General features: G+C 39.2%; 1 protein-coding gene across 3 annotated transcripts in view; it reads right to left on the reverse strand.

The window, feature by feature from the left end:
- Positions 1 to 25559, reverse strand: part of LOC144591940 (putative E3 ubiquitin-protein ligase HERC1) — a 209667-nt gene that overhangs the window by 124532 nt on the left and 59576 nt on the right. For all 3 annotated transcript variants that reach the window (XM_078395990.1, XM_078395980.1, XM_078395998.1), the window contains exons 14-27: positions 24817 to 25026; positions 24568 to 24720; positions 22641 to 22773; positions 20094 to 20285; positions 16929 to 17141; positions 15914 to 16087; positions 14912 to 15023; positions 11917 to 12043; positions 8212 to 8368; positions 6930 to 7212; positions 6521 to 6614; positions 4208 to 4259; positions 2506 to 2741; positions 1 to 201 (exon numbers count right to left, since the gene is read on the reverse strand). In XM_078395990.1, coding sequence (XP_078252116.1) covers positions 1 to 201; positions 2506 to 2741; positions 4208 to 4259; positions 6521 to 6614; positions 6930 to 7212; positions 8212 to 8368; positions 11917 to 12043; positions 14912 to 15023; positions 15914 to 16087; positions 16929 to 17141; positions 20094 to 20285; positions 22641 to 22773; positions 24568 to 24720; positions 24817 to 25026 — 2337 coding nt within the window. The remainder of the gene's footprint in view (positions 202 to 2505; positions 2742 to 4207; positions 4260 to 6520; positions 6615 to 6929; positions 7213 to 8211; positions 8369 to 11916; positions 12044 to 14911; positions 15024 to 15913; positions 16088 to 16928; positions 17142 to 20093; positions 20286 to 22640; positions 22774 to 24567; positions 24721 to 24816; positions 25027 to 25559) is intronic.

A 25559-nucleotide genomic window follows, 5' to 3' on the forward strand; every position in this document is an offset into this window, starting at 1 on the left:
CTGATAGTGTTGGAGTTTTCCACAATTCCGCTTGATGTTTGCAGTTCCCAAATCAAAGCAACCAGTAAGAAATTGTAGCTGCACTGTTGATAGAAGACCGGGTGATTTTAATGGTACTTCTGAGGTGTCCATAGAAAAGTCACTTTTACCCTCCATTTCAGAAAGAAAAGATGAAATCTGACAAAGGGCTTCAAGACGAAGCTGTAAACAACAAAGGCAGGATTTGACATTGAAATTAAACAGGGAGATAAATTACTCAATAACATTAGGATGTTAGTTAAGAGCACATATGAATTCAATAATGAACCTCTTCACTGGCTCCAATTTACCAGCATAGAATTTGGCCCTTTGATTAAAAATGGTACTTGAAGATCAAGATCTCAAAACTGGCACGAAGTTTAAGGTAAATAAGACAGAAGAGATTTCTGTTCTCCAGAATATACCATAAGACACTAATAATAATAATAATAATAATGCATTACATTTATATAACGCTTTACAGGGATTACTAGAACATAGAGAAGAAAATAAATAGATAAATAAGTAAACGAACAGAAAAAGGAGACAGAAGGTGAGGTGACGGTCAGTGGTTGAAGGCAGTGCTGAACAGGTGAGACTTCAGTGATGTTTTGAATGTGGTGAGTGAGGAGGAGTCTCTAACGGTTTGGGGTAGTGAGTTCCAGAGGGTGGGAGCAGCGATGGAGAAAGCCCTGTCCCCCCAGGATCTGAGTTTGGTCCGGATGGGGGGGGACAGGAGGTTGGCAGCAGCAGAGCGGAGGGTGCAGGTGGGAGTGTGTCTGTGGAGGAGGTCAGTCAGGTAGGATGGGGCCAGGTTATGGAGGGCTTTGTAGGTCATGAGGAGGATTTTGTACTGAATTCTCTGGGGGATGGGGAGCCAGTGGAGCTTGTAAAGGACGGGGGTGATATAGAGGGGGCAGAGCCAATACAGTCTCTGCAAGATCCTCAAAACCCATTAGCAGGAGCAGCAAACTCGTATTGCATCCTATTCTTGATAAACACCCCAACATCAAGGTTCTAACAATACACCGGATATCCTCTAAACTACCTTAAAACGATGCAGTATCCTTAATGGCTCCTGGTAGGGTCAGCAGACCCTACATTAGCTTTATTGGCATCTTAGAACTTAGAGAACTGGAGTGAATGCAAGGCATCCCTGACCTTGCCCAAGATGATGTTTTATACCAAAAGAAAACCATATTACCGCTCAAATTTTTGAGTTCGAACAAAAGGAGAACAATTATATCTACCAGGCATAAATTTGGGAGCCTTATGAAACAATAATATAATACATTTTTTATAATAAATTTTATTTGTCATATGTAGGTTGGCACGGGGTCAATGGTACAATGAAATGTATTTGATAAGACAACGGGTCACCTCAGCACTAATATTCCAATGATAAATAAGATTTTTTTAAATGTGCACCGAGGCTAGATATGATAGGAGATTGAAAGGGATGGAGGTTGAAAATTAAGCAGATGACGTAACTGATTGATGTCCCTGTTCAGGGTTGTGTTCGAAGGATTTAGTTGTCCTCAGAACAACGATCGGTTTTTTTTGGCGCAACATGATACAAGTATGCATGCAATATTCCAAAAGGATAATTGATTGAAGAGTGAAATTATTCTGTTAGTTCTGGTACAATTATTATTTCAGCATCAAGAGGGTGATTGTACTTAGAAGTAACTGGTTGAATTTCCAACCAAAGAAACAAATTGCTGGAGGAACTCAACGGGTCAGGCAGCATCTGTGGAAGGAAATTTACAGACAATGTTTTGGATCGCAACCCTTCTTCAGACCAATAAGGGTGTTGACCCAAAATGCCATCTGTCTATTTCCCTCCACAGATGCTGTTTGATCTGCTGAGTTCCTCCAACAATTTTTTTTCTCAAGATTCTAGCATCTGCAATATCAAGAGTTGGGATTTCCATAATAATGTGAAACAAACCTAGAAACAGTTGTTATTGAATTATACAAGATAAAAAGTGATTTTCATTCCGATTCTCACAAAAAAACACGTCATGCAATTGAATTTCTAGGCAGAGATGTCCTATCTGAAATAGCAATGTTCACAGAAGTTCCTCTAATAGGAAGACAGATTAATATTAAAAATTGGATTTTTTTCTAGAACTAGTGCTAGCTTCAGAACTAGCAGAGTTATGAAACACCGAAGTTCTTTCTGTTACAATTTAGTGAAATATTACTGATTAGTAACTGTAACGATATAGTGAATTGAAGTTAATAATAGGTTACTAGAATGATTATAATTACAGAATTAACCTAACAACTGTTGGAATTTTGAGGACAAAAAAAAACAAACTGTTGGAGGAACTCAGCAGATCAGATAACATCTGTGGAAGGAAATGGACCAATGGCATAACATCTATTTAGTCACATGCATTTGTTGTATCTGTAGGTCTTAATCCCTGATAACTGCATTATTATACTATGCACTTATTTTACCAAACAAATCAGCATTCTTACCTCTGCTCTTTTTTGCTGATGACCCATTGCTATGATAACCACCTTCGGGTCAGCCTCCTTGCCAGTTTCTCGTTCTACCAGATTTGAGGATCGAGTAAGATTTCCACACAGGAATTGAAAGATATCATTCATCAAAGGCACCAAAGTCGATGGCTGGACATTTTCTGGTGTGCTAATGCACTGTTGTAGCAGGCGCCAAGCATCTTTCATAATGCCCCGTGAACACAGCGGTGTTCCTAGGTACAAAGTAAAAGAAAATGAAATGTAAACAGGTTATTCCAATAGATCGTATTTAAATTTATTCTAATTTAACCCATGCATAACAGAGGTGTGTTTTTATTTTATGAACCTTGTAGAAGAAGCCTTCTAAAATAATTTTCATTATATTGATACAACAAAGGACACAAAGTGCTGGAGTAACTGAGAGGATCGGGCAGCATATCTGGAGAACATGGATAGGTGACATTTCGGGACAGGACCCTTCTTCGATTGTTAGTCTGAAGAAGGCTCCTATTCCAAAAAAGAAGGTCTAAAGAAGAGTCTTGACCTGAAACGTTACCTATTCCTTTTCTCCAGAGATGCTGCCGGACCCGCTGGGTTATCCGAGCATTTTGTGTCTGTCCTCATTTTGAAACATCCTTTTGTGTAAACTAGCATCTGCAGTTCCTTGTTTCAGAATTTTAAATGGAGTTGTATCCTGCAATCATCATCAGAGATTACAGTGAAAACAATATTGTGGAGGTAGTTGGGAGACATGATGAACCCAGGATACAATCTTGAACTTCTGCAATATCATTTGGTGTGAAGATAATTGGATCCCAACAAATACAACCAAGTTAATGCAATATGGAAGATGTGCAAGTATTTGAGAGTTCACTTAAAATAAATGTTTGCGTTTCAAGTTCATGCTTATTTTCTCAAATTTTAACATTATGAACCATATTATTTCAAGGTTATCTATATACCAAAACTCTCATTTGTTTATTTGTTTGTTCCTGAACAACAGCCAAAATGGTACACGAATGTGCGACAATTTTAGGCCCACCTTACTCACCGTCATCCCTTTGGTGCTAATGAAAGAGGTTTCATTGAAATTGGTGTTATATTTTTTAAATTATTCACATCTTAAAGTTTAAATCTATCTCCTTGGGAGGGAAGGGGGTTTGAGGGGGATGGAGTGGGGGGAGAGGGAAGGGGAGGGGGGGGGAGGGGGAAGGGGGAGGGGGAGGGGAAGGAGAGGGTGCTGCACCAATGCAGGAGAGGTTTGGGCCCAACGGGCTGGGGGTGGGGGGGGGAGAGGGGAGGGGGGGGAGAAAGGAGAGGTTTAGGCCTAACGGGTCCACTTGGTCTTGTATTTTAAAAGCCTGCATTCATTATGCTTCAATGATTTTAACTGTCTTTTTGCAATATAACTTTAATTCAAGGAGCCTTCCTGGGCATTAATGTTTGATGTTTTATTCACACGATTAATATCAGGAAGTATGCAAGTTCAAAATTGCACATTATATTGCAAATTTAGTTTAGGATAACTTGCTTAATTTTATGTTCAAATGTTCCAATACTTAAATTGTCTGAAAGAAGTTCCACATTGAATAGTTACATTCAGTTTTAAGCAAATAATTGCGCTTACTTTTCTGAGAATAACTAAATTATGCAGGGATCATATGGTTAACAGAGTTGGCAAGTTGTTTGAAAAACATACCTAATGTGTGCTCAGATGATCTTGTTTGTAGTCTTGATTGGCTTTCAGTAATCTGCAATAAAAGTCATTGAACCAATTTTAGTATGTTGAATCAAGTGAAGCATGGTACATTCAGGCATCAATAACTTTTGCAATCACAACAAAAGTGGAAGCGGAGAGTCAAACATTACAACTTTTCTATGAAAACACATCCCTGTTTGCACTCCAGGAGTAGGTATAAGAAATCGAAAAGATATCAGATAGAAGACATTCCGTGCAAAACCTTTACATATTTTATATCTAACTTTAGTGATCATCATAGTTAGAGAAGAACAAAAAAATATTCTAAGACTGTACTTCCATTTTACTAGTGCATTGCTTTAACCACAAAATGCTGGAGTAACTCAGCAGGTCAGGCAGCATCTCGGGAGAGAAGGAATGGGTGACGTTTCGGGTCGAGACCCTTCTTCAGACTGTTACTGTTATTGCTACTGTGTTTCTAATAAATGAGGGAAAATTCAAAGAAATGTTCAATCGCTGATTTGTATCACTGGCGCAAAATAGATCTCTAATAATTTTAACCATTAACAATGGCCTTATGATTGGCAACTATTATATTCCTGATTCACGTCCATAGATTTGGGTATAGATAGGGTAAACACAGTCTTTTACCCAGAGAATGGGAATCAAGAACCAGGGGACATACCTTTACGAGAGGGGAAAGATTTAAAACAAACCTCGGAAGCAACTTGTTCACACAGAGGATAGTGGGTATATGGAACAAGCTGACAGAGGAGATAGATGAGGCGGGTACTACCACAGTGTTTAAATGTCATTGGGACAAGTACATGGATAGAAAAGGTTTAATGGATATGGGACAAACAGGCAGGTTGGGCTGAAGGACCTGTTTCCATGCTGTATGCCTCTGTGACTATGACTAATCAAGTAAATTCTGTAGATGGCACACTTTTAACAGGGATCACTAATGTTGTTGCTGCCAGTTTAATTTGGCTGGGAACAAACATCAGAGTGTAATACCTAATTGAAGTTGGGCTAAAAATGGATCTCTAAACAAACATTAGCAGGCAAAAGTATAAATGAATAATTGTCAGTTAATAGAAACATAGAAAATAGGTGCAGGAGGAGGCCATTCGGCCCTTCGAGCCAGCACCGGCATTCATTGTGATCATGGCTGATCGTCCCCAATCAATACCACGTGCCTGCCTTCTCCCCATATCCCTTGATTCCACTAACCCCTAGAACTCTAACTAACTCTTTCCCAACAGATTTCCTATTTCCAATTTCCCAACAGATGGAGAGTGGCCCCCCGGAAATTGGAGGAGCAGCACCTCATATTTCGCCTGGGCAGTTTGCGGCCCGGTGGTATGAACGTCGACTTCTCCAACTTCAGATAGCTCCTCTGTCCCTCCCTTCCCCTCCTCCTTCCCAGATCTCTCTCTATCTTCCTGTCTCCACCTATATCCTTCCTTTGTCCCACCCCCGACATCAGTCTGAAGAAGGGTCTCGACCCGAAACGTCACCCATTCCTTCTCTCCCGAGATGCTGCCTGACCTGCTGAGTTACTCCAGCATTTTGTGAATAAATCGATTTGTACCAGCATCTGCAGTTATTTTCTTATACTGCTAGATAATACAGATTAGAATCAAGTATGAAAAAATTGGAGAGGAAAGTGAAAATTGAAATAAGAGTACAATAAAGAGAATATGAGAGTAGAATTATAGCTAACAATAATAATTCAAAAGTCTTCTTTGGGTACAAATAAGAAATGTATTACATTTTGACTGGGGAAAGTACATTGGAAGTCTGGTCATTAATTTAAAATAATCTAGTGGTATACTCCTCCTCCAAAGAAAATGACAAAATGATCATTTTGCAACTTCATTACTCTCATAAAGCCATAAGTAATCGGAGCAGAATTAGGTAATTCGGCCCATCAAGTCTATTCCGCCATTCAATCATGGCTGATCTATCTCTCCCTCCTAACCCGATTCTCCTGCCTTCTCTTCATAACCCCTCTTGTGAAATCTCACTTCAAGAGCACCAGCAAAGCACTCGTAATAGTTATGCAATGAAAACTGAGTAAACACTATTAAACATGTATTCAGAATAGAATTAACAAACTTCTTGGCAACTCATGAAAATGTAATGGATTGGACATCTAAAATGCATTGGACAAACATCCACATGAAAGGTTTAACTTTATGGGGATGCATAAATTTAGCAGAAAGATAAAAATGGTGGAAACCAGATAATTGTAGATTGCTTCAAAGAACAGCATTATGGTAATTATTGCATCCAAATTACAACACATACTTCTTTATTCACTTGTTTCCTTGCATCGGAATCACTTTGATTTGGTCTGAGTCTTGTCCGAAATGACTGATCCTCTTGGGTAGAGGTTTCGTTCCTATGAAAAAGTACCAATAAATTTACATCTTCCGACTATCAAAAGTAGAGAGCAAGTCAGAAGAGATTTTATTTTAACCTCTCATTTTAATTTTTACGTACAAACATAAAAACAAAAGATAAGCTTGACTAGATACAGTCAGAGCATCCTGATCCAGGTGATTTTCACCCCCACTGTTTACCCCATGATGTTGGTCTTGGTTTCTCACATTAAAGAGAAAAATTAATGAAATGAGAAAAGAGGCAGCAATAGCAGAAAAAAGCAAGAGGAAAAAGGGTAGTAGGAGCATGAGAAAGAGGAATTTAGATGACTGACCTAATTTTAACAGATGTCGTCTCCTCTTGACATACATTTTCTAACCACATGGGCCTTACTCCAAGCATAAGGAATGCACACCGAACAATTACATAGTGGCACGCAGAGATAGAGGAAAACTGGTCTTCTGAATCCGTTCGTTTCTCCTTCGCAGTAACTTCAGTTTCCGGAACTTCCACACTGCCTGTACCATCGGGCTGGGTACTTGTGCCTGAGTATTCATACACAGTTTCATTTTCATGATGACAAGCTGCCTTTCGAGCAAGGAAACATTCCAAAACCTCTGGAACATGGAGAAGGACAATTAACATCTGAAGTACAAAGATGTTGTTTGCAACATCAATTTTAATTGAATGTTGAAAAGCAAAATACTGCAGATGCCAGAAATAAAATTTTAAATATAGAAATGCTGGAAATACACAGCATGCCAGCCAGTGGAAGGAGAGAAAAAAATAACATTAAGTTCATTATCATTTGATGCAAAATGTGAAATATTCCTCTCTCCACAGATTCTATCTCTAGCATTTTTGGGTTTTATCAAAAATAAAAAGTTATCCCCATTTTCTGCACTTATCCCAAAATGTTAAATGATTGCAGCAGTATCATGAAAACTTGCCACAAACTTTGTATGATAACCTTTGGATATACGGTAATGCACATTTTGGCATCGCAGATCCAGTATTAGGCAACTCCCCATACACACAAATGTACCTGGAGTTCTGATCTTCCTCCCAGTATGAAAGCACAAATTTGCTCACAGCATCTGTCTTAGCTTCAGCATTTGGAGCACTTATTTCAAGATATGCATGGGATAATTCAGCTGAATTAATTAAGCTCATTTAAAATGTTTATTTTAGTGGTGTACCTTTTCAATCTCCAATATTTAACAGTTTTATTAGCTTTTGACATCATCCATAGCCAACTTAGCCAGTTGTTGGACATTCTTCCTGCATTTTGATTGGCAAATCATACGAGTCATGCGACTATGGTGAGGGGTTCTGCAAGTAGTTTTGTTGAGAATCTACCCAGGGAACGCTGGACCCAGCAGGTAAGTGGGTAGTAAACAGGAGGGGCTTTGGACTTCAAATAAATTATTGGCCAATGATTTTGAGGAACATTAAAATGATGAATTATTTCTTTATTATGCATTTGATAAATAAGATTTTAGAAAAGCTTTGTAAAAGATTTTTGGTTGCTAAACTTCTACACTGGGTTACAGGAATATTGTGTATCAAAGGAATTATAAAGCTGGCAAAATTTAATACAATCTCTGTTTACACACTGCTTATCTTTGGGAAATCCTCTGTGTCCAACAGGACAATCTCCCTTTCCATATTGTACAGTGGTTCTTCCGATTGTCTCTTATTCACTATTGGTTCTGCAGATGTACTGCAACTTTCTTGTGGTTCATCCACAACATCATCTGAGATTTCTGAAACCTGAAAGATATAGATCTTTACTAATTAAAAAGATAAAGGAGTATAAAACATCTACTAAAAAAATTATCTCTTTAAGGAACATAACCAATAACAAACTGGAACAATGTAACAAAATGAAAAACATGCATTTTCAATACAAGGTGTAAACAGATTATGGCTTGCATCACAAGTCCTGCTAATTCCACAGTATTGTAACAAAAACAAGGCCCTGCAGCATGCAAAACATATTTTTGCTTTGTTATTGCCCTACTGATAATGTTAAAATTTAACTTTGTGTGTGTCAGTTTTACTAGCTAACATAGAAACATAGAAATTTGGTGCAGGAGTAGGCCATTCGGCCCTTCGAGACTGCACCGCCATTCAATATGATCATGGCTGATCATCCAGCTCAGTAACCTGTACCTGCCTTCTCTCCATACCCCCTGATCCCTTTAGCCACAAGGGCCACATCTAACTCCCTCTTAAATATAGCCAATGAACTGGCCTCAACTACCTTCTGTGGCAGAGAATTCCACAGACTCACCACTCTCTGTGTGAAGAAATGTTTTCTCATCTCGGTCCTAAAAGACTTCCCCCTTATCCTTCAGCTGTGACCCCTGGTTCTGGACTTCCCCAACATTGGGAACAATCTTCCCGCATCTAGCCTCTCCAACCCCTTAAGAATTTTATATGTTTCTATAAGATCCCCCCCTCAGTCTTCTAAATTCCAGCGAGTATAAGCCTAGTCTATCCAGTCTTTCTTCATATGAAAGTCCTGCCATCCCAGGGATCAATCTGGTGAACCTTCTCTGTACTCCCTCTAAGGTTAGAATGTCTTTCCTCAGATTAGGAGACCAAAATTGTACACAATACTCCAGATGCGGTCTCACCAAGGCCCTGTACAACTGCAGCAGAATCTCCCTGCTCCTATACTCATGTCATCCGCAAACTTAGAAATATTGCATTCAATTCCCTCGTCCAAATCATTAATATATATTGTAAATAACTGGGGTCCCAGCACTGAGCCTTGCGGTACCCCACTAGTCACTGCCTGCCATTCCGAAAAGGACCCGTTTATTCCTACTCTTTGCTTCCTGTCCGCCAACCAATTCTCTATCCACCTCAACACTGAACCCCCAATACCGTGTGCTTTAAGTTTGTACCCCAATCTCCTATGTGGGACCTTGTCGAAGGCCTTCTGAAAGTCCAGATATAACACATCGACTGGTTCTCCCTTATCCACTCTACTAGTTACATCCTCGAAAAATTCTATAAGATTCGTCAGGCATGATTTGCCTTTCATAAATCCATGCTGATTTTGTCCGATGATTTCACCACTTTCCAAATGTGATGCTATCACATCTTTAATTACTGACTCTAGCATTTTCCCCACTACCGATGTTAGGCTAACTGGTCTATAATTCCCCGTTTTCTCTCTCCCTCCCTTTTTAAAAAGTGGGGTTACATTAGCTACCCTCCAATCCTCAGGAACTACTCCAGAATCTAAAGAGTTTTGAAAAACTCTTGGGCTGCCATGCCCAATTGCTTCAATACAAACTGCCAGATACTTGCATCTTTTACATGGATGCCAAATGATTGAGACTTGAAGTATATAAATTAGAATTGTGAAATTAAATAGATTCTGAAGAAGGTATTTTATATGTATAAATGGAAATATAAAGACACACCCGCCAGGAAAGGAAATCTACTAATTTAAGCTGCCAAATCTACTGCAGATCCACAAATTACGTCTTAATTGCCCTCTGAAATTGCTTAACAGCTTCGAGGATCCAGTCAATTAATACCATCTTTGCCAACAACGTTCACAATCCAGCAAAAAATACATTTTTATATTACGAAATAATCACAATAATTGGAAACAAACCATGAAGCAACAAATATTCATACATAAACGTCTTGAGGTTTTTAACACGTGGTAGCAGACAAGAAACTCAGCATGGTGGAAATAAAAGGGGTGATTAAAGGTGCAGTTAAAAAAATGTTAATGATCCCTACAATTCAGAAGGAGATACATACAGTGCCCTCCATAACGTGTTTATACATATTCCCCCCCCATTTCAGGGCACCATAATGTTTGCGACACATGGCTTCACAGGTGTTTGTAATTGCACAGGTGTGTTTAATTGCCTCCTTAATGCAGATATAAGAGAGCTCTCAGCACCTCGCCTTTCCTCGTCTTTCCATCACCTTAGGAAACCTTTATTGGTTTATCAACATGAGGACCAAAGTTGTGCCAACGAAAGTCAAAGAAGCCATTATGAGACTGAGAAACAAGAATAAAACTGTTAGAGACATCAGCCAAACCTTAGGCTTACCAAAATCAACTGTTTGGAACATCATTAAGGAGAAAGAGAGCACTGGTGAGCTTGCTAATCACAAAGGGATTGGCAGGCCAAGGAAGACCTCCACAGCTGATGACAGAAGAATTCTCTCTATTGTTAAAAAAAATCCCCAAACACCTGTCTGACAGATCAGAAACAGTCTTCAGGAATTGGGTATGGATTTGTCAATGACCACTGTCTGCAGAAGACTTCATGAACAGAAATTCAGAGGCTATACTGCAAGTCACAAACCACTGGTTAGCTGCAAAGATAGGATGGCCAGGTTACAGTTTGCTAAGAAGTACTTAAAAGAGCACCCACAGTTCTGGAAAAAGGTCTTGTGGACAGGTGAGACGAAGATTAACATATCAGAGTGATGGTAAGAACAAAGTATGGAGGAGAGAAGGAACTACCAAAGATCCAAAGCATACCACCTCATCTGTGAACACGGTGGTGGGGGTGTTATGGCCTGGGCATGTATGGCTGCTTAAGGTACTGGCTCATTTATCTTCATTGATGATACAACTGCTGTTGGTAGTAGCATAATGAATTCTGAAGTGTATAGACACATCCAATCTGCTCAAGTTCAAACAAATGCCTCAAAACTCATTGGCTGGCGGTTCATTCTACAGCAACACAATGATCCCAAACATACTGCTAAAGCAACAAAGGATTTTTTCCAAAGATAAAAAATGGTCAATTCTTGAGTGGCCAAGTCAATCACCCGATCTGAACCCAATTGACCATGCCATTTATATGCTGAAGTGAAAACTGAAGGGGACTCGCCCCCAAAACAAGCATAAGCTAAAGATGGCTGCAATACAGGCCTGGCAGAGCATCAGAGAAGACACCCAGCAACTGGTGATGTCCATGAATCTCAGACTTCATGCAGTCATTGCATGCAAAGGATATGCAACAAAATACTAAACATGACTACTTTCATATACATGACATTGCTGTGTCCCAAACATTATGGTGCCCTGAAATGGGGGACCATGTATAAACACTGCTGTAATTTCTACATGGTGAAATCAAAATGTATAAAAATGGCCTTTATTAAAATCTGACAATGTGCACTTTAATCACATGTGATTTTTTTCTATTACAAATCTCAAATTGTGGAGTACAGAGGCAAATAAACAAAATGATGGGTCTTTGTCCCAAACATTATGGAGGGCACTATATATTTGCACATAATGCACCAGGTACAATTATTTAATCTCTTACCTGTCTAGTCCAACTAGGCAGCTGAACATTTGCAGTATTATGGACAACATTCCTTTGAGCTAGAAGTGCACTTCTAACCCTGTACACACATTGATATATTGCCACAAGTCTTTCATTGGGCTGGGAGCTGTAAAAAAATGTGGAACATCAGGCAAATAACTTGTTTTCCAAATTTAGAGAGCCTTAAGAACAATGTTGACCCAGTGCCTCTGCCTGGACAATGGTCAAGTTAAGACTCCACATTTTTAACAACTTCAGACTTGAATCAACAAAATGGCACCAGCAATGTGGTGGCTCCTGTATATGGTCTCGGTGTAATCTACTATTCCCACACTCTTGCACTCATATGATTGTGCCAATAGCAAGATTTTCACTGAACTGTGTGCAAAAAAAGGAATCTCACTGTACCTAGATACATGTGACATTAAAATACCATTGATCATTAAAATAAAATGTGTGCCTGCATCATGCACGGTAGCGCAGCAGTAGAGTTGCTGCTTTACAGCGAATTGCAGCGCCGGAGACTCAGGTTCGATCCTGACTACGGGTGCTGCACTGTAAGGAGTTTGTACGTTCTCCCCATGACCTGCGTGGGTTTTCTCCGAGATCTTCGGTTTCCTCCCACACTCCAAAGACGTACAGGTATGTAGGTTAATTGGCTGGGTAAATGTAAAAATTGTCCCTAGTGGGTGTAGGATAGTGTTAATGTACGGGGATCGCTGGGCGGCACGGACTTGGAGGGCCGAAAAGGCCTGTTTCCGGCTGTATATATATGATATGATATGATATGTTTCTGACCCCAAAACAGATTAATGATTAAAGTGCACTTTTAAATATTCTCTGTCTTCTGCACTTGTACCCTTTTGACTACTCCCCAAAGTCAGGGTTATCGGAGATTTTGGTTCTGTGAGACTGATAGTTCTTAATATCATTTCAAATGTTCAAACTCAACATTTCTGACACCAAATAATAAACTCAGTGTCATAATAACACATCACAGGGAAAGGCCCCAACACCCACCGAGTCCGTGCCAACTGTCAAACTTCCATTTATACGAATTCCATTTTAGTCTTCCCTCATGCAACTCTCCCCTGATTCTACCAACTCACTTGAAGAAATTTAAGGTAGCCAATTAACACCACTGGAGGGGCAGATGCAGACATAAAAAGCAGAATCAATAAGGCTAGGGTGGTGTTTAACATGTTCAGGACGATCTGGAGCTCAAAATACATCTCAATCAACACCAAAATACGCATCTTTAATTCAAATGTGAAGCAGGTAATGCTGTATAGATCAGAGACATGGAAAACAACAAAACACACAACAAACAGGCTGCAAACATTCATTAACACCTGCCTCAGGAGAATACTAAACATCTAGAGGAGAGACAAAGTAAGCAATGTGGACCTGTGGAAAAGAACAAGCCAGGATCCCATTGACTTACAAATTCAAAAGAGAAAACGGAGTTGGATTGGACACACCCTCAGAAAACCTGCCACAAACATCACCCGGCAAGCCCTGAAATGGAACCCCCAAGGAAAAAGGAAAAGAGGTCGCCCCAGGAACAGCTGGAGAAGAGGTGTCCAGGCCAAAATGTCTGGGAGTGGGCTCAACTGGGGAGATCTCGAAAGAACTGCCAACAACCGAGTGAGGTGGAGGACATTTGTCAATGGCCTATGCTCCCAAGAGGAGCATAGGGCTTAAGAAGAAGAATTAACCAATCAATCCATATGTGATTGGGATGCAGGAAGAAACAGGGAAAAGGATAAGCTCATGATTGTATGTGTTATTGCATTTTTATTGATTATTCTTATTGGTCTTATTGTTGAACTGCGGGTAATTTTTCATTTCACTGCACATTTATGTGTATGTGACAAATAAATTGACTATCGACTATTGATTGACATCAATGGAAGTCAGGACCAAAGTTGTATCTTTAGAGCTGGAAGGCCACTGGATACTAGCATTACTTAAATATTTTTGTACTCCACACTTCTATTTATTTTGTCTCATAATTTTCATATTTTTGTATGTTATCTTCAAAGAATTGTTTACATATATGCCAGGTCTTTGCCTCAATATCTATCGGATTGTATCTATTAGTTAATATTTCATCTCCCCATTCATCTGAAATGCATCACTTCAATGCTCTATACTAAATATTGAAGTTATTATGTTTCTCCTCACTGCATTCATTATAAGAGGAAGGGGAAAAGATTTAATAGGAATCTGAGGGGCAACTTTTTCACACAAAGGGTGGTGGCATGAAACAAGCTGCCAGAGGAGGTAGTTGAGGCTGGGACTATCCCAATGTCTAAGAAACAGTTAGACAGGTACATGGATACGAGTTTGGAGGGATATGGACCAAGCGCAGGCAGGTGGGACTAGTGTAGCTTGGACATGTTGGCAACTTGGGCCAAAGGGCCTGTTTCCATACTGTTTTACTCTTTGACTGGCCTGCTCCTCGATATGTACCATTATTCCCACCAATGGAATATGGAGATTGGCAAACAATTAAATTATCCCCGGTACACATTATTAGATATTTCCTTCATTCTCAAAAACAACTGTTCTCTTCTGGCTCTGAATATTTCCTGATTTGTTATGTATGGTGTCACAGCCCCTTTCATCCCAAGGACTAACAAGTCTATTTTGTAGTTGCATTAAATGCAGCGCAAAGGATATTAATTAAATTAGTCAACTATGATTTTCCTTTCCAAATCTGTTAAAATAAGTCTTGTGCATTCCATTTTGTTACCAACTAAACTATTCTTCTATACTCACATTTGCTTCTAATTTCTTTTTTGTGCCTTTCTCTGTACCAACAGTATTCAACTTCTATGTTGGAAACTAACAAGGCATTCATTACCAGTATACTTTTTCTGTTTCATGTTTAATTCTATCTTTAGTTTTTCCAATACCTCAGGTTCAATTTATTTTTCTGCACTCTTGTAAGAATGCATTTAGCTTTATTACTCATTTTAAAATAAATTACCGGTCATCTTTGCAGACTTCTCGCAATAGTCCAGTGTGCTTAAGTAATACTGCAAGCACGAATCGTGAGACTGTGTCCAACAAATGATCCCCATTTGCACTGTGCTCCCACTCTGAAAAAAAGTATTTAAACATTGAACATGTAAGAATATATTGGAAAAAAGTACTTCACTACTAATAAAGCGAATTATTAATGGCTCTGCTTTAGACAAATATTCATTACCCAGAAGATGTTAAGAACCTACCATAAATTGGAAAAAAAACCCAATATTGTCCAGATTGGGTAAAAGTTTCAGATTCTGTTTCCTGAATATTACTATAGATCAGTTTAATCTTTATAACCCCCATCATTTCACAATAAGTTTCTAGTGGCAACCTACAAAATACATTATTTATTAAATACCAACAAGCCGCAGGAAAATGGATGTCAAATGAATAGCTAAGATTTAAACTATTACTCAGAGGATAAATCCAACATGGACTTCAAGGGCAATTCAATTTAGTTATAAAATTCAAGCAACTCAGTTGTGATACAAGGTCCTTGGTGTTGGAGTAGGGATAGCGAGTTAGTTATATCTATTTTCTAAAGATAGAAGGAAATAAATTAGGAATATAACTTTAACAATCATCAAACACCAAAGGCCTGAAACATGCATGAACACATCATGGATCTAACTCACTCCTTAAGGGAAAAACTCTACAGATGCTACCCAATTCCCAAGAAAAGTCCAAGTCCACCATTACACACTGAAACCAGTCTGCTATTAACACCAGTTCTCTTCCATTCAGCAAACAGGAAGGTGGTACTTTTAATTGCATGGCTCACACAACCTTTTCCTTTCCCAAAAAACACGAATTCATTAAAAAATATATATAAAATTGCTCTAAGTAAATCAAATCCATCTACAATTAATCTTAATACTTCTTTCGTACTGAATAACAACAAACATTCATAAAAATTAGAGAGAAAAATGCAATAAATGACATAATGGTTGAAAGGTACCGTTGCTAATGGCGTACAGCTGCATTCCCCTCCAGATTTTCAACCCTGGCTCTAGTGGGGTGCCCAGTGCAATCTCTATTAGCACTGTAGTGTCTTCAGAAACTCGAAACTCAAATGACTTCTTTTCTACAGAGCGAGCCAATGCCTTTGTAGTGAGACTTTTAATGTAAGTGTCTATGCAAAGAAAATACAAAGATTTTTGAGAAGAATCTTTAAGCATTTTACCTAAACAATATTCTGGGTTCATATAATATGTTTATTTCACATCTTGCAACAGCGCATTTCAAAATCAAGGAGGCAACTTAGAAGACGTACATTTAAGAAACAGAAGGTAATAAATTAAAAAATGAAAATCTGCATGATCCTTAAATAAGGAAGTCAGGAGCTATTCTAGATTCGAGAATGAAGCCAGATTAGACTACAATGGATCCATCTAAATCCTGAAATAGCACACATACATTAATCTTGGACAAGCATAGTCCAAGCAGAGGATGACAGCCTCAACAGCCAGCTCAATTCTGCAGCAAATGAAGGGTGGAAAGGTTTCATCAGTGTACATCCCAGAAGGTGATCATCCCACAGTTTAAAGCAGACAGGATAATAATGAGGAGTGAAATGATCAGGTCATTACAAATGAATAAATAAACATGTAGGAGCCTGTACATTTAATATGACATATCCTTATTGTTCATATACCAATATTCATTTCAAATATAATGCTCCATGGAAGGTTGTCCCCTCATAGTAATTCCCATTGCTATCAGTAATATCAGCAGATAGCAAAGGGAATTACTGATGGAAATAGACCTGTACGCTGGCTTTGTCCAAGAGTTGTTCTGGGAACAATATGATAACAATGTGATAAAAACTCAATTGGTAATTAGAACATTTCTGAAGTTTATATTCAAGTTAGAATATTACTTAGAATCTGTAGTATTCTATTAAACATTCTGTTAGAAACTTGGACAAAGCATTTCTTCAAAAGTTAGAAATGAGGGTATAAATATTGGCCTACCAAGCTGTTCGGTGTCAATTTCAAGGCCATTGCTGAGGAGTTGACTTTGCAGCCAATATGCTGAATTTACTTCTTCTGGTGAACAAAGAGGACCTTGCAGCATTTCTCCAAGACATTGCCCAATAGTAAAAGAAATGGTTCGCTCCATATCAATCAACCAAATCCAAGATTTAACATCCGTAGGAATGGAATTTTCAGAATTGTTTCCAGACTCTAAAAAGTAAAAATTATGCAGATTGTATTTTTACATTATAGCATGCATGCCTTTTGTTACAGTAGAAGAACATTTTACTGGTCCATATTTTTCCATACATGTAACACTGAAGCTAACATCTCTTGATCATGCTTATACATTATTGCAATAGAAATGTTCAGGGAGATCAGATGCTAATAGAACTCTTGGGGCTAGTGGAATCAAGGGATATGGGGAGAAGTATAAGAAAATAACTGCAGATGCTGGTACAAATCGATTTATTCACAAAATGCTGGAGTAACTCAGCAGGTCAGGCAGCATCGCGGGAGAGAAGGAATGGGTGACGTTTCGGGTCGAGACCCTTCTTCAGACTGAATGATCTGATATGGGAGAAGGCAGGCACATATTACTGATTGTAGATGATCAGCCATGATCACAATGAATGGTGTTACTGGTTCGAAGGGCCAAATGGCCTCCTCCTGCACTTATTTTCCATGTTTCTATGTTTCTAATTTAAATGCAGAAAACTAGAAATTACTGCTCTGATGTGCATATCTCCTTTGAGATTCGCAAAGAGGCACAATTTTGGGTTGAACCCAACTGAACCCATGAAGTGACTACAGAACAAAACTCCTTTTCCATTTTGAAGTAAACAATCCTTTAAGCATGTGATATACACATTAATTATTTCTAGTCAACCTCATTGACAATGCATATTAATTATTACTATAAATTTTCAATACTTTTGTTTTAATTATGAGTAGGTATTTTAAAACTATGTTTTTTTTAAAACTTATTTTTTCTCATTTATGCTGCCTTATCCTTTCTATTGCATTTTTCATCTTTATTCACACATTCTACTTGCACTTCTTTCTCAGTTCATATATTATTAGTTTCACCAATTTGAAATCTAATTTGTTAAGGAGATTAGCCTTATTCACTTACATACAGATACCCTGCTTCCTTGGATGTGCAATTAACGATAGACAATAGGCAACAGGTGCAGGAGTAGGCCATTCGGCCCTTCGAGCCAGCACCACCATTCAATGTGATCATGGCTGATCATTCTCAATCAGTACCCCGTTCCTGCCTTCTCCCCATACAACTTGTGATTCCAGCAATTTGGCACACAATACTTAAAAGCTAATCTAAGGACAGATGGTTTTAAAATATGCAGACAGCAAATAATGCAAATAGATGATTTTCTTGTAATTCACAGCAGCATTTCAATAAATACTAAAAGCAAACTACAGTAAAAATGTTTCTTTCTAAAAAAAAAAGCAAACAATTCTTCATTGTGTAGTTTGATTATTATTTGATAAATATTGCTACCTGCAACAACAGTTGATAAACAATTCATTCTGCTGGAAATTTACAAAAGATAAAAACAAATGAAAGATTTGAAAATAAATATTCTTATGAATTGTGATATAAAAGTCTAATTTTTGATTGGATAAGTTAATAATGCCCTCCTAATTGATCTATGTGGGTCCTGGCTCACATTCTAAATTGCCTGAAGTTGCTGCAGGACACCAGGTCTTCCCCACAAGATCATAGGCAGTCAGTGATTTTGCAGTAAAAGGAACCATCTCATTCTGACATCCGGCAGTGTCTCAGATCATTTACAAACTGAGCACCTCATTTCACAAATTCATTGACAACAAAAACTTAAATAGTGTAGGAAGAAACTGCAGATGCTGCTTTATTGCTATTGAGGGAGCGCAGCGTAGGTTCACCATGTTCTAGTGGCCAGAGATCCTAGGGTGACGGAGGAACTGAAGGAAATTCACATTAGGCAGGAAATGGTGTTGGGTAGACTGATGGGACTGAAGGCTGATAAATCCCCAGGGCCTGATGGTCTGCATCCCAGGGTACTTAAGGAAGTGACTCTAGAAATCGTGCACGCATTAGTGATCATTTTCCAATGTTCTATAGATTCAGGTATTTATTCACAAAATGCTGGAGTAACTCAGCAGGTCAGGCAGCATCTCGGGAGAGAAGGAATGGGCGACGTTTCGGGCCGAGACCCTAGATTCAGGATCAGTTCCTGTGGATTGGAGGGTAGCTAATGTTATCCCACTTTTTAAGAAAGGAGGGAGAGAGAAAACGGGAAATTATAGACCAGTTAGTCTGACATCAGTGGTGGGGAAGATGCTGGAGTCAATTATAAAAGACGAAATTGCGGAGCATTTGGATAGCAGTTACAGGAACGTTCCGAGTCAGCATGGATTTACGAAGTGGAAATCATGCTCGACTAATCTTCTGGAATTTTTTGAGGATGTAACTAGGAAAATTGACAGGGGAGAGTCGGTGGATGTAGTGTACCTTGACTTTCAGAAAGCCTTCGACAAGGTCCCACATAGGAGATTAGTGGGCAAAATTAGAGCACATGGTATTGGGGGTAGGGTACTGACATGGATAGAAAATTGGTTGGCAGACAGAAAGCAAAGAGTGGGGATAAATGGGTCCCTTTCAGAATGGCAGGCAGTGACTAGTGGGGTACCGCAAGGCTCGGTGCTGGGACAGCAGCTATTTACAATATACATTAATGACTTGGGTGAAGGGATTAAAAGTACCATTAGCAAATTTGCAGATGATACAAAGCTGGGTGGCAGTGTGAACTGTGAGGAAGATGTTATGAGGTTGCAGGGTGACTTGGACAGGTTGTGTGAGTGGGCGGATGCATGGCAGATGCAGTTTAATGTGGATAAGTGTGAGGTTATCCACTTTGGTGGTAAGAATAAGGCGGCGGATTATTATCTGAATGGTGTCAAGTTAGGAAAAGGGGACGTACAACGAGATCTGGCATGGAGAGGACAGGTTTAGAGGGATATGGGCCAAAAGTAGGCAGGTGGGACTAGTGTAGATGCGACATGTTGGTCTGTGTGGGCAGGTTCGGCCAAAGATCCTGTTTCCACACTGTAGGACTCCATGGCTCTATAATTTGACAGAATTTAAAAAACCATACGAACCATTTATCACCAATTCCAGTTCTTGTTCCTCTAATAACAGTGCGGCTGGTAAAAGCCTATTTAGACAATCCAGAGGTTGAAGAAGATCTAGAAGACTGCCAAGCATCGGTCGTACAATACCAGCAGGTAGCAGCAGAAGGGAATAGACTACCTGACACAAAATACTTCCAGCCGCAGAGTTAAAAAGAATTCCTAAAAGAAAGAAATTATTTACATGAAAGAAAACATTCACCAATCAGAAAGCTGCTTTTTATATCTATTATAATTGGTTACCTTTTCTTTCACTAAACAATAAAACTTGGATCATTGATTCAAAATATCAAGTGACACAAAAAAAAACATTTGAATATTTTATGCAGTATGGTAATTGTGAAAAAAAACACTTGCTACAATCAAACTCTGCTAAATTTCTCAACATGTGAATCATTGTTACAATTAAATACCAACTTTAATTTCAGACTTGAGATACAGAGTAGAAACAGGCCCTTCGGCCCACCGAGTCTGTGCTGAGCAACGATCACCATATACATGATTTTTTGCAAAAAGGCTAAGTTGATAGAGAATATTAAAAGTGCAGTAAAAAATTTGATAATCTGCTGTCCAACTATTCAAAAATTCTGATGGTTTGGGGCTTCATAGCGGCGTAGAGGTAGAGCGGCTGTCTTACAGTACCAGAGACCCAGGTTCAATCCTGACCATGGGTGCTGTCTGTATGGAGTTTGTACATTCTCTCTGGTGCTCCAGTTTCCTCCCACACTCCAAGGACGTACAGGTTGGTACATTAACAGGCTTCGGTAAAAATTGTAAATAGCTTGCTAGAGTGTAGGATAGCGTTAGTATACGAGGTGATCGCTGGTTGGTGCGGACATGGTGGACTGAGGGCCTGTTTCTGCGCTGCATATCTAGTCTAAAGAACGGGCGCACTTCCTGGGTTCCTTTCTAACTCACTAGGGCTCTTTTCTGACTCATGGGGCCATGACTCCCTTTAAACATACTAGGTTCACTAGTGAACTTAAAATGTATTGAAGTATTGATCAGAATAATAAACAATAGTCCTGGAAATCTGCTAGTCTAGCTCCACTAAAGTCCTGAACAGGGAAATACAAGGAACTGCACATGCTGGAATCTTGAGCAAAACACAAAGTGCCAGAGGAACTCAACAGGTCAGGCGGCATCTGTGGTGGTAATGGATAGATGACCTTTCATGTCAGGACCCCTAACACTGAGGAGGAGTCCTGACCCAAAACATCACCTGTCCATTCCCTCCACAGATGCTACTTGATCTGTTGCATTCCCGCAACATTGTGTTTTGCTCAAAGTCCTGAACATGCTGGATAATTTGGATTTCTGGTAAACAATTCAGTACTTAAAAATCTTCCAATGTAATTGCACATCACAGAAAGATCATGGGCCAATGTTTGAAAACCCTTTAATTATTGTCTCATTCCTCAACCAATACTATCTTGGATTTTTTTGGGATTGAGCAAAGTTTGTCGGGTTCCCACAACAGAACCAACATTTGTTAAGTGTGGAGGAGCTTTGTTCCGTGATTGATCAATAGGATCATTGGCCGAGAGGCTGATTCCAGGCATGTATCAGTTGTTCGAAAATGAATCAAAGGTTTCCCGATGGGCACTGATCAAATCAAATACGATTATTGGAAATAACCTAATGTTTGTTGGAGGGAGGAACTGCAGATGCTGGTTTAAACCGAAGACAGATATAAAAAGCTGGAGTAACTCAGCGTGTCAGGCAGAATTTCAAGAGAAAAAGAGTAGGTGATGTTTCGGGAGAAGGGTCTCGACCTGCAACGTCATCTATTGCTTTTCTCCAGAGATGCCGCCTGACCCGCTGAGTTACTCCAGCTTTTTGTGCCTGTCTAATGTTTGCTGGATATATACTTCCTTCAATTGTTCACTTTAATCTTTAAAGAGCACATAAACCAGACAAACAAGCATAGGCATCAAGAGCAAAACAATTGCTGGGAAAGCTTCACAGGTCAGGCAGCATCTGTGGAGGGAATTGGACAGTCGATGTTTCGGGGTGAGACCCTTCATCCTGGATCCTTCGTCAGGCATATACATCCTTGATTTAAGGTCTTATGTGAAGGGTGGCGTCACTGGTGTATGGCAGCATAGAAACAGAAGTAATTAATACAGAAAGTCAGAAATTCAAAGTCAAACAGGGTCAAACACAATGCAGAGTAGCACGCTTTCTGGTTCTGTTGAAAGATGTAGATAATACAAAAGTACACAATTGGAGTTTGAGACTAATGAACTGTTTATACTAGGACAAACAAGAGCTGTAATTTTTGATGTAGAAGCAAGGAATTGCAGATGCTGTATTACAAAAAAAAGACGAAGCGCTGGAGTAACTCACCGGGTCATGGAAGCATCTCTGGAGACGATTACATTCTGCCGTTTTGGGTCGTCCTGATATATCCCTACACATTGTCTCCAGAGATGCTGCCTTGCACACTGAATTATTCCAGTGCTTTGTGTCTGCGATTTTAGATGCTGACCGTATGGGATAAAACAGGATCCTTACCGTGCAACTTATCTGTAACACTGCTATCCACTAAGCTTTCTTTGAGAAGGATTGCAGATCGTCTGTAGGTATCAGACGCATACAGCAGCAACAAGTGCAAATGTTTATGCAGCAAATCTACGCTTAACTGATCCTAAAATTTAAAAATGAAACACTGATTTATAAAGATACTTGGTTGACAATAATTAATAAGAATCACCAAAATAATTATTTCTTTCTACCTGAACTATCAACATGCAAGCTTTAGCCAGTGAACTATCAACATGCAAGCTTTAGCTAAAGCAAAGTTAGGCATCATTCCCTCAGCATTTGATATCATAACCATTAACTTTCAATAATTTAAAAGTGCCAGTACCAAATAAGCAGGGATTGTGATGATATGGGGTGGAAGGATGAACTTGTGGATATATTCGTTCCTCTCAGCAGGAAAGAGGCACCAAGTCAAAATTTAACCTCTCTTTTTTACATTTGCTCGACAGAGAACTGAACTTGGAAAGATATATTTTTTATATGTAACACTCATTCCCACACCAATTAATGCTTTCAGAGCAACTGATTTTTTTTAATGAAATTACATTCAACAAATACGCAGGAACCCAAGAAACGGGAGCAGGAGGTTGCATTTAATCTCATTCCTGAGCTCTAACATGAGGCCAGGCTCCAGCTCTCGGACACATCCTCATACCAACCCCTCAATCATGACTTTACAAATATAAAGGCCATCACCTCCCAGACTGTAACCAATCCCATCACTTCTGGCAATCGCCCCATCACAACCTCCAACCACATAGTTCCCCAGTCCGGTACTGCTCACTTCTATCTTCCTCCCAAAATCCACAAACAGGACTATCCTGGCAGCTCCATTGTTTCTGCCTGCTCCTGTCCGACAGAACTCCAAATACTCATGTCCAGTCCCTTTACATCTCCATCCCCCACCAGGAAGATCTCAAGGCCTTCAAAGGAGACCCAATCAGTTGCCCTCTACTAACTCACCCCTCCGCCTGTCAGATCTTGTCTTCGCCCTCAACACTTCTGTTTTGACTGCTCTTGTTTTCTTCAAGTTAAAGGTGCAGCCATGGACACTTGCATGGACCGCAGCTATGCCTGGCTTTTTGTTGGTTACGTTGCACAGTCCTTGTTGCAAATGTGCACTGGCATTATCCGTCATCTTTCTTCACTACATAGACAGCAGCATCAGGGCAGCCTCCTGAACCCATGCAGATCTCGCTGATTTCAACAACTTCACCACCAACCTCCACCCTGCACTCAAATTCATTTGGTCTAGTTTAGCTTAGTTTATGATTGTCACATGTACTGAGATCAAGTGAAAAGCTTTTTTTGTTGTGTGCTATCCAGTCAACAGGACCACAGGAATGAGATAGAGAACCTTGTGACCTGGTGTCAAGACTACAACCTTTCTCTCAATGTCAGCAAGACAAAGGAGAGTGATCGACTTCATTTATTATTGTATGATTTGATTTGACTGTATAGCACACAAAACAAAAATGTTCACTGTATTTCAATACACGTGATCATTATAAGTCAAAACTAAAATTAATTCAAATATCTTTGATTCTTTAATATATATGGCTGGTTTTGTGGTCTTCTTCCATGAAGGATTTCGTACAATAATTGCTTCATCCATCTGCCATTTCTTTATTCCCCATTATAAATTCTGCTGCCTCTTTGTACTGAATCCTACATTTGCCCCAGTCTTTTTTATTTGTGTACTTATATAGAATCTTACAATCCATTTTTTGTGTTTCTCATACTCTATCTTGCCCTTCAATATCAAGCTCTTGGCCTACCTTTGCAAAGTTCTTAAAATGCTCCCAATCCTGATCCCAATACATTAGCAATTTTATAAGCACTTTTCTTGGAGTTAACATTATCTTTATAAGGCATGGATGAATCACCTCCCCATTACCTGAGCAGCAGCATTTGAGTAACAGTGAGCCAGTAGATGTTTGTGTAATGCAGACAGCAGTTGATGGACATGGGAAGGTGGTCCACTCTCTGTGTTGCTGGTATTACTTTGTTGCTTATCACTGTTCTTCTCCAGCTCTCCAAATGCACGCTCCTTATGAAACAGACAATTAAGGATACTGAGACAACAGAGACAGAAAATATTAATTTCTTGATTAAGAAATAAAATTTCTTGAAATAAAATGCTTACGGTGTAGAAACCAATGTTCCTTAACAGAGTTTTTAAAAGGATCTCCGCTAAATGAAAATGGTCGCTAGTTCCTGAATTGGACGAGTCCTGATCTGAACAGCACTTCTGAGAGAATCCCTCTGTCATATCAACAGGTGAGCTGTAACCCAACAGAGATGCAATGTGGGACTGGTCCTGCAGGCTGGTCAGTATGATATCCAATTGCATTCTCTAGTTAGGAAAACAAGAAAGACAGTTAATTACAATATGAATAATACTTAATTTTAGTGATATGCCTGCCAGCTAAATAGGTTTTGAAAATGTTGGTTCTGATGGTCTAATTGATGAATGCAATTAGACAACTGAATCAAGCAAGGTTACCAATATATTAGAATTTTTACATTTTTTTCCTCCATTTATATTAATAGTTCAACAACTGGTGATAATCTTTCACCAGAAAATAACTTTAACAATAACTTGAATTAATGCCCAATCATAAATTCCCCTTCAATTATTTGTATTCAACTCCAAGAGAAATGCTAAGAAAGTTATTCTTATCCCACTTCAGCTGACAAAAAGAACCAGCAAAACCTCGCTACATACTAATCAAATTAGTTATCTAGTCTCTAATCTGTGCTTACTTAGTTGACTTCAATATTCCTGAAGGTACATCATTTCATCTGGTTTTCGAGAAGTTCTGGAGAGGTTTTAGTAGATTGTACAGAGACAGTACAACATTGAGCCCACAATGTTTGCACTGAACA

This window comes from Rhinoraja longicauda, chromosome 1, assembly GCF_053455715.1.
Source record: "Rhinoraja longicauda isolate Sanriku21f chromosome 1, sRhiLon1.1, whole genome shotgun sequence".
Taxonomy (NCBI): Eukaryota; Metazoa; Chordata; class Chondrichthyes; order Rajiformes; family Arhynchobatidae; genus Rhinoraja; species Rhinoraja longicauda.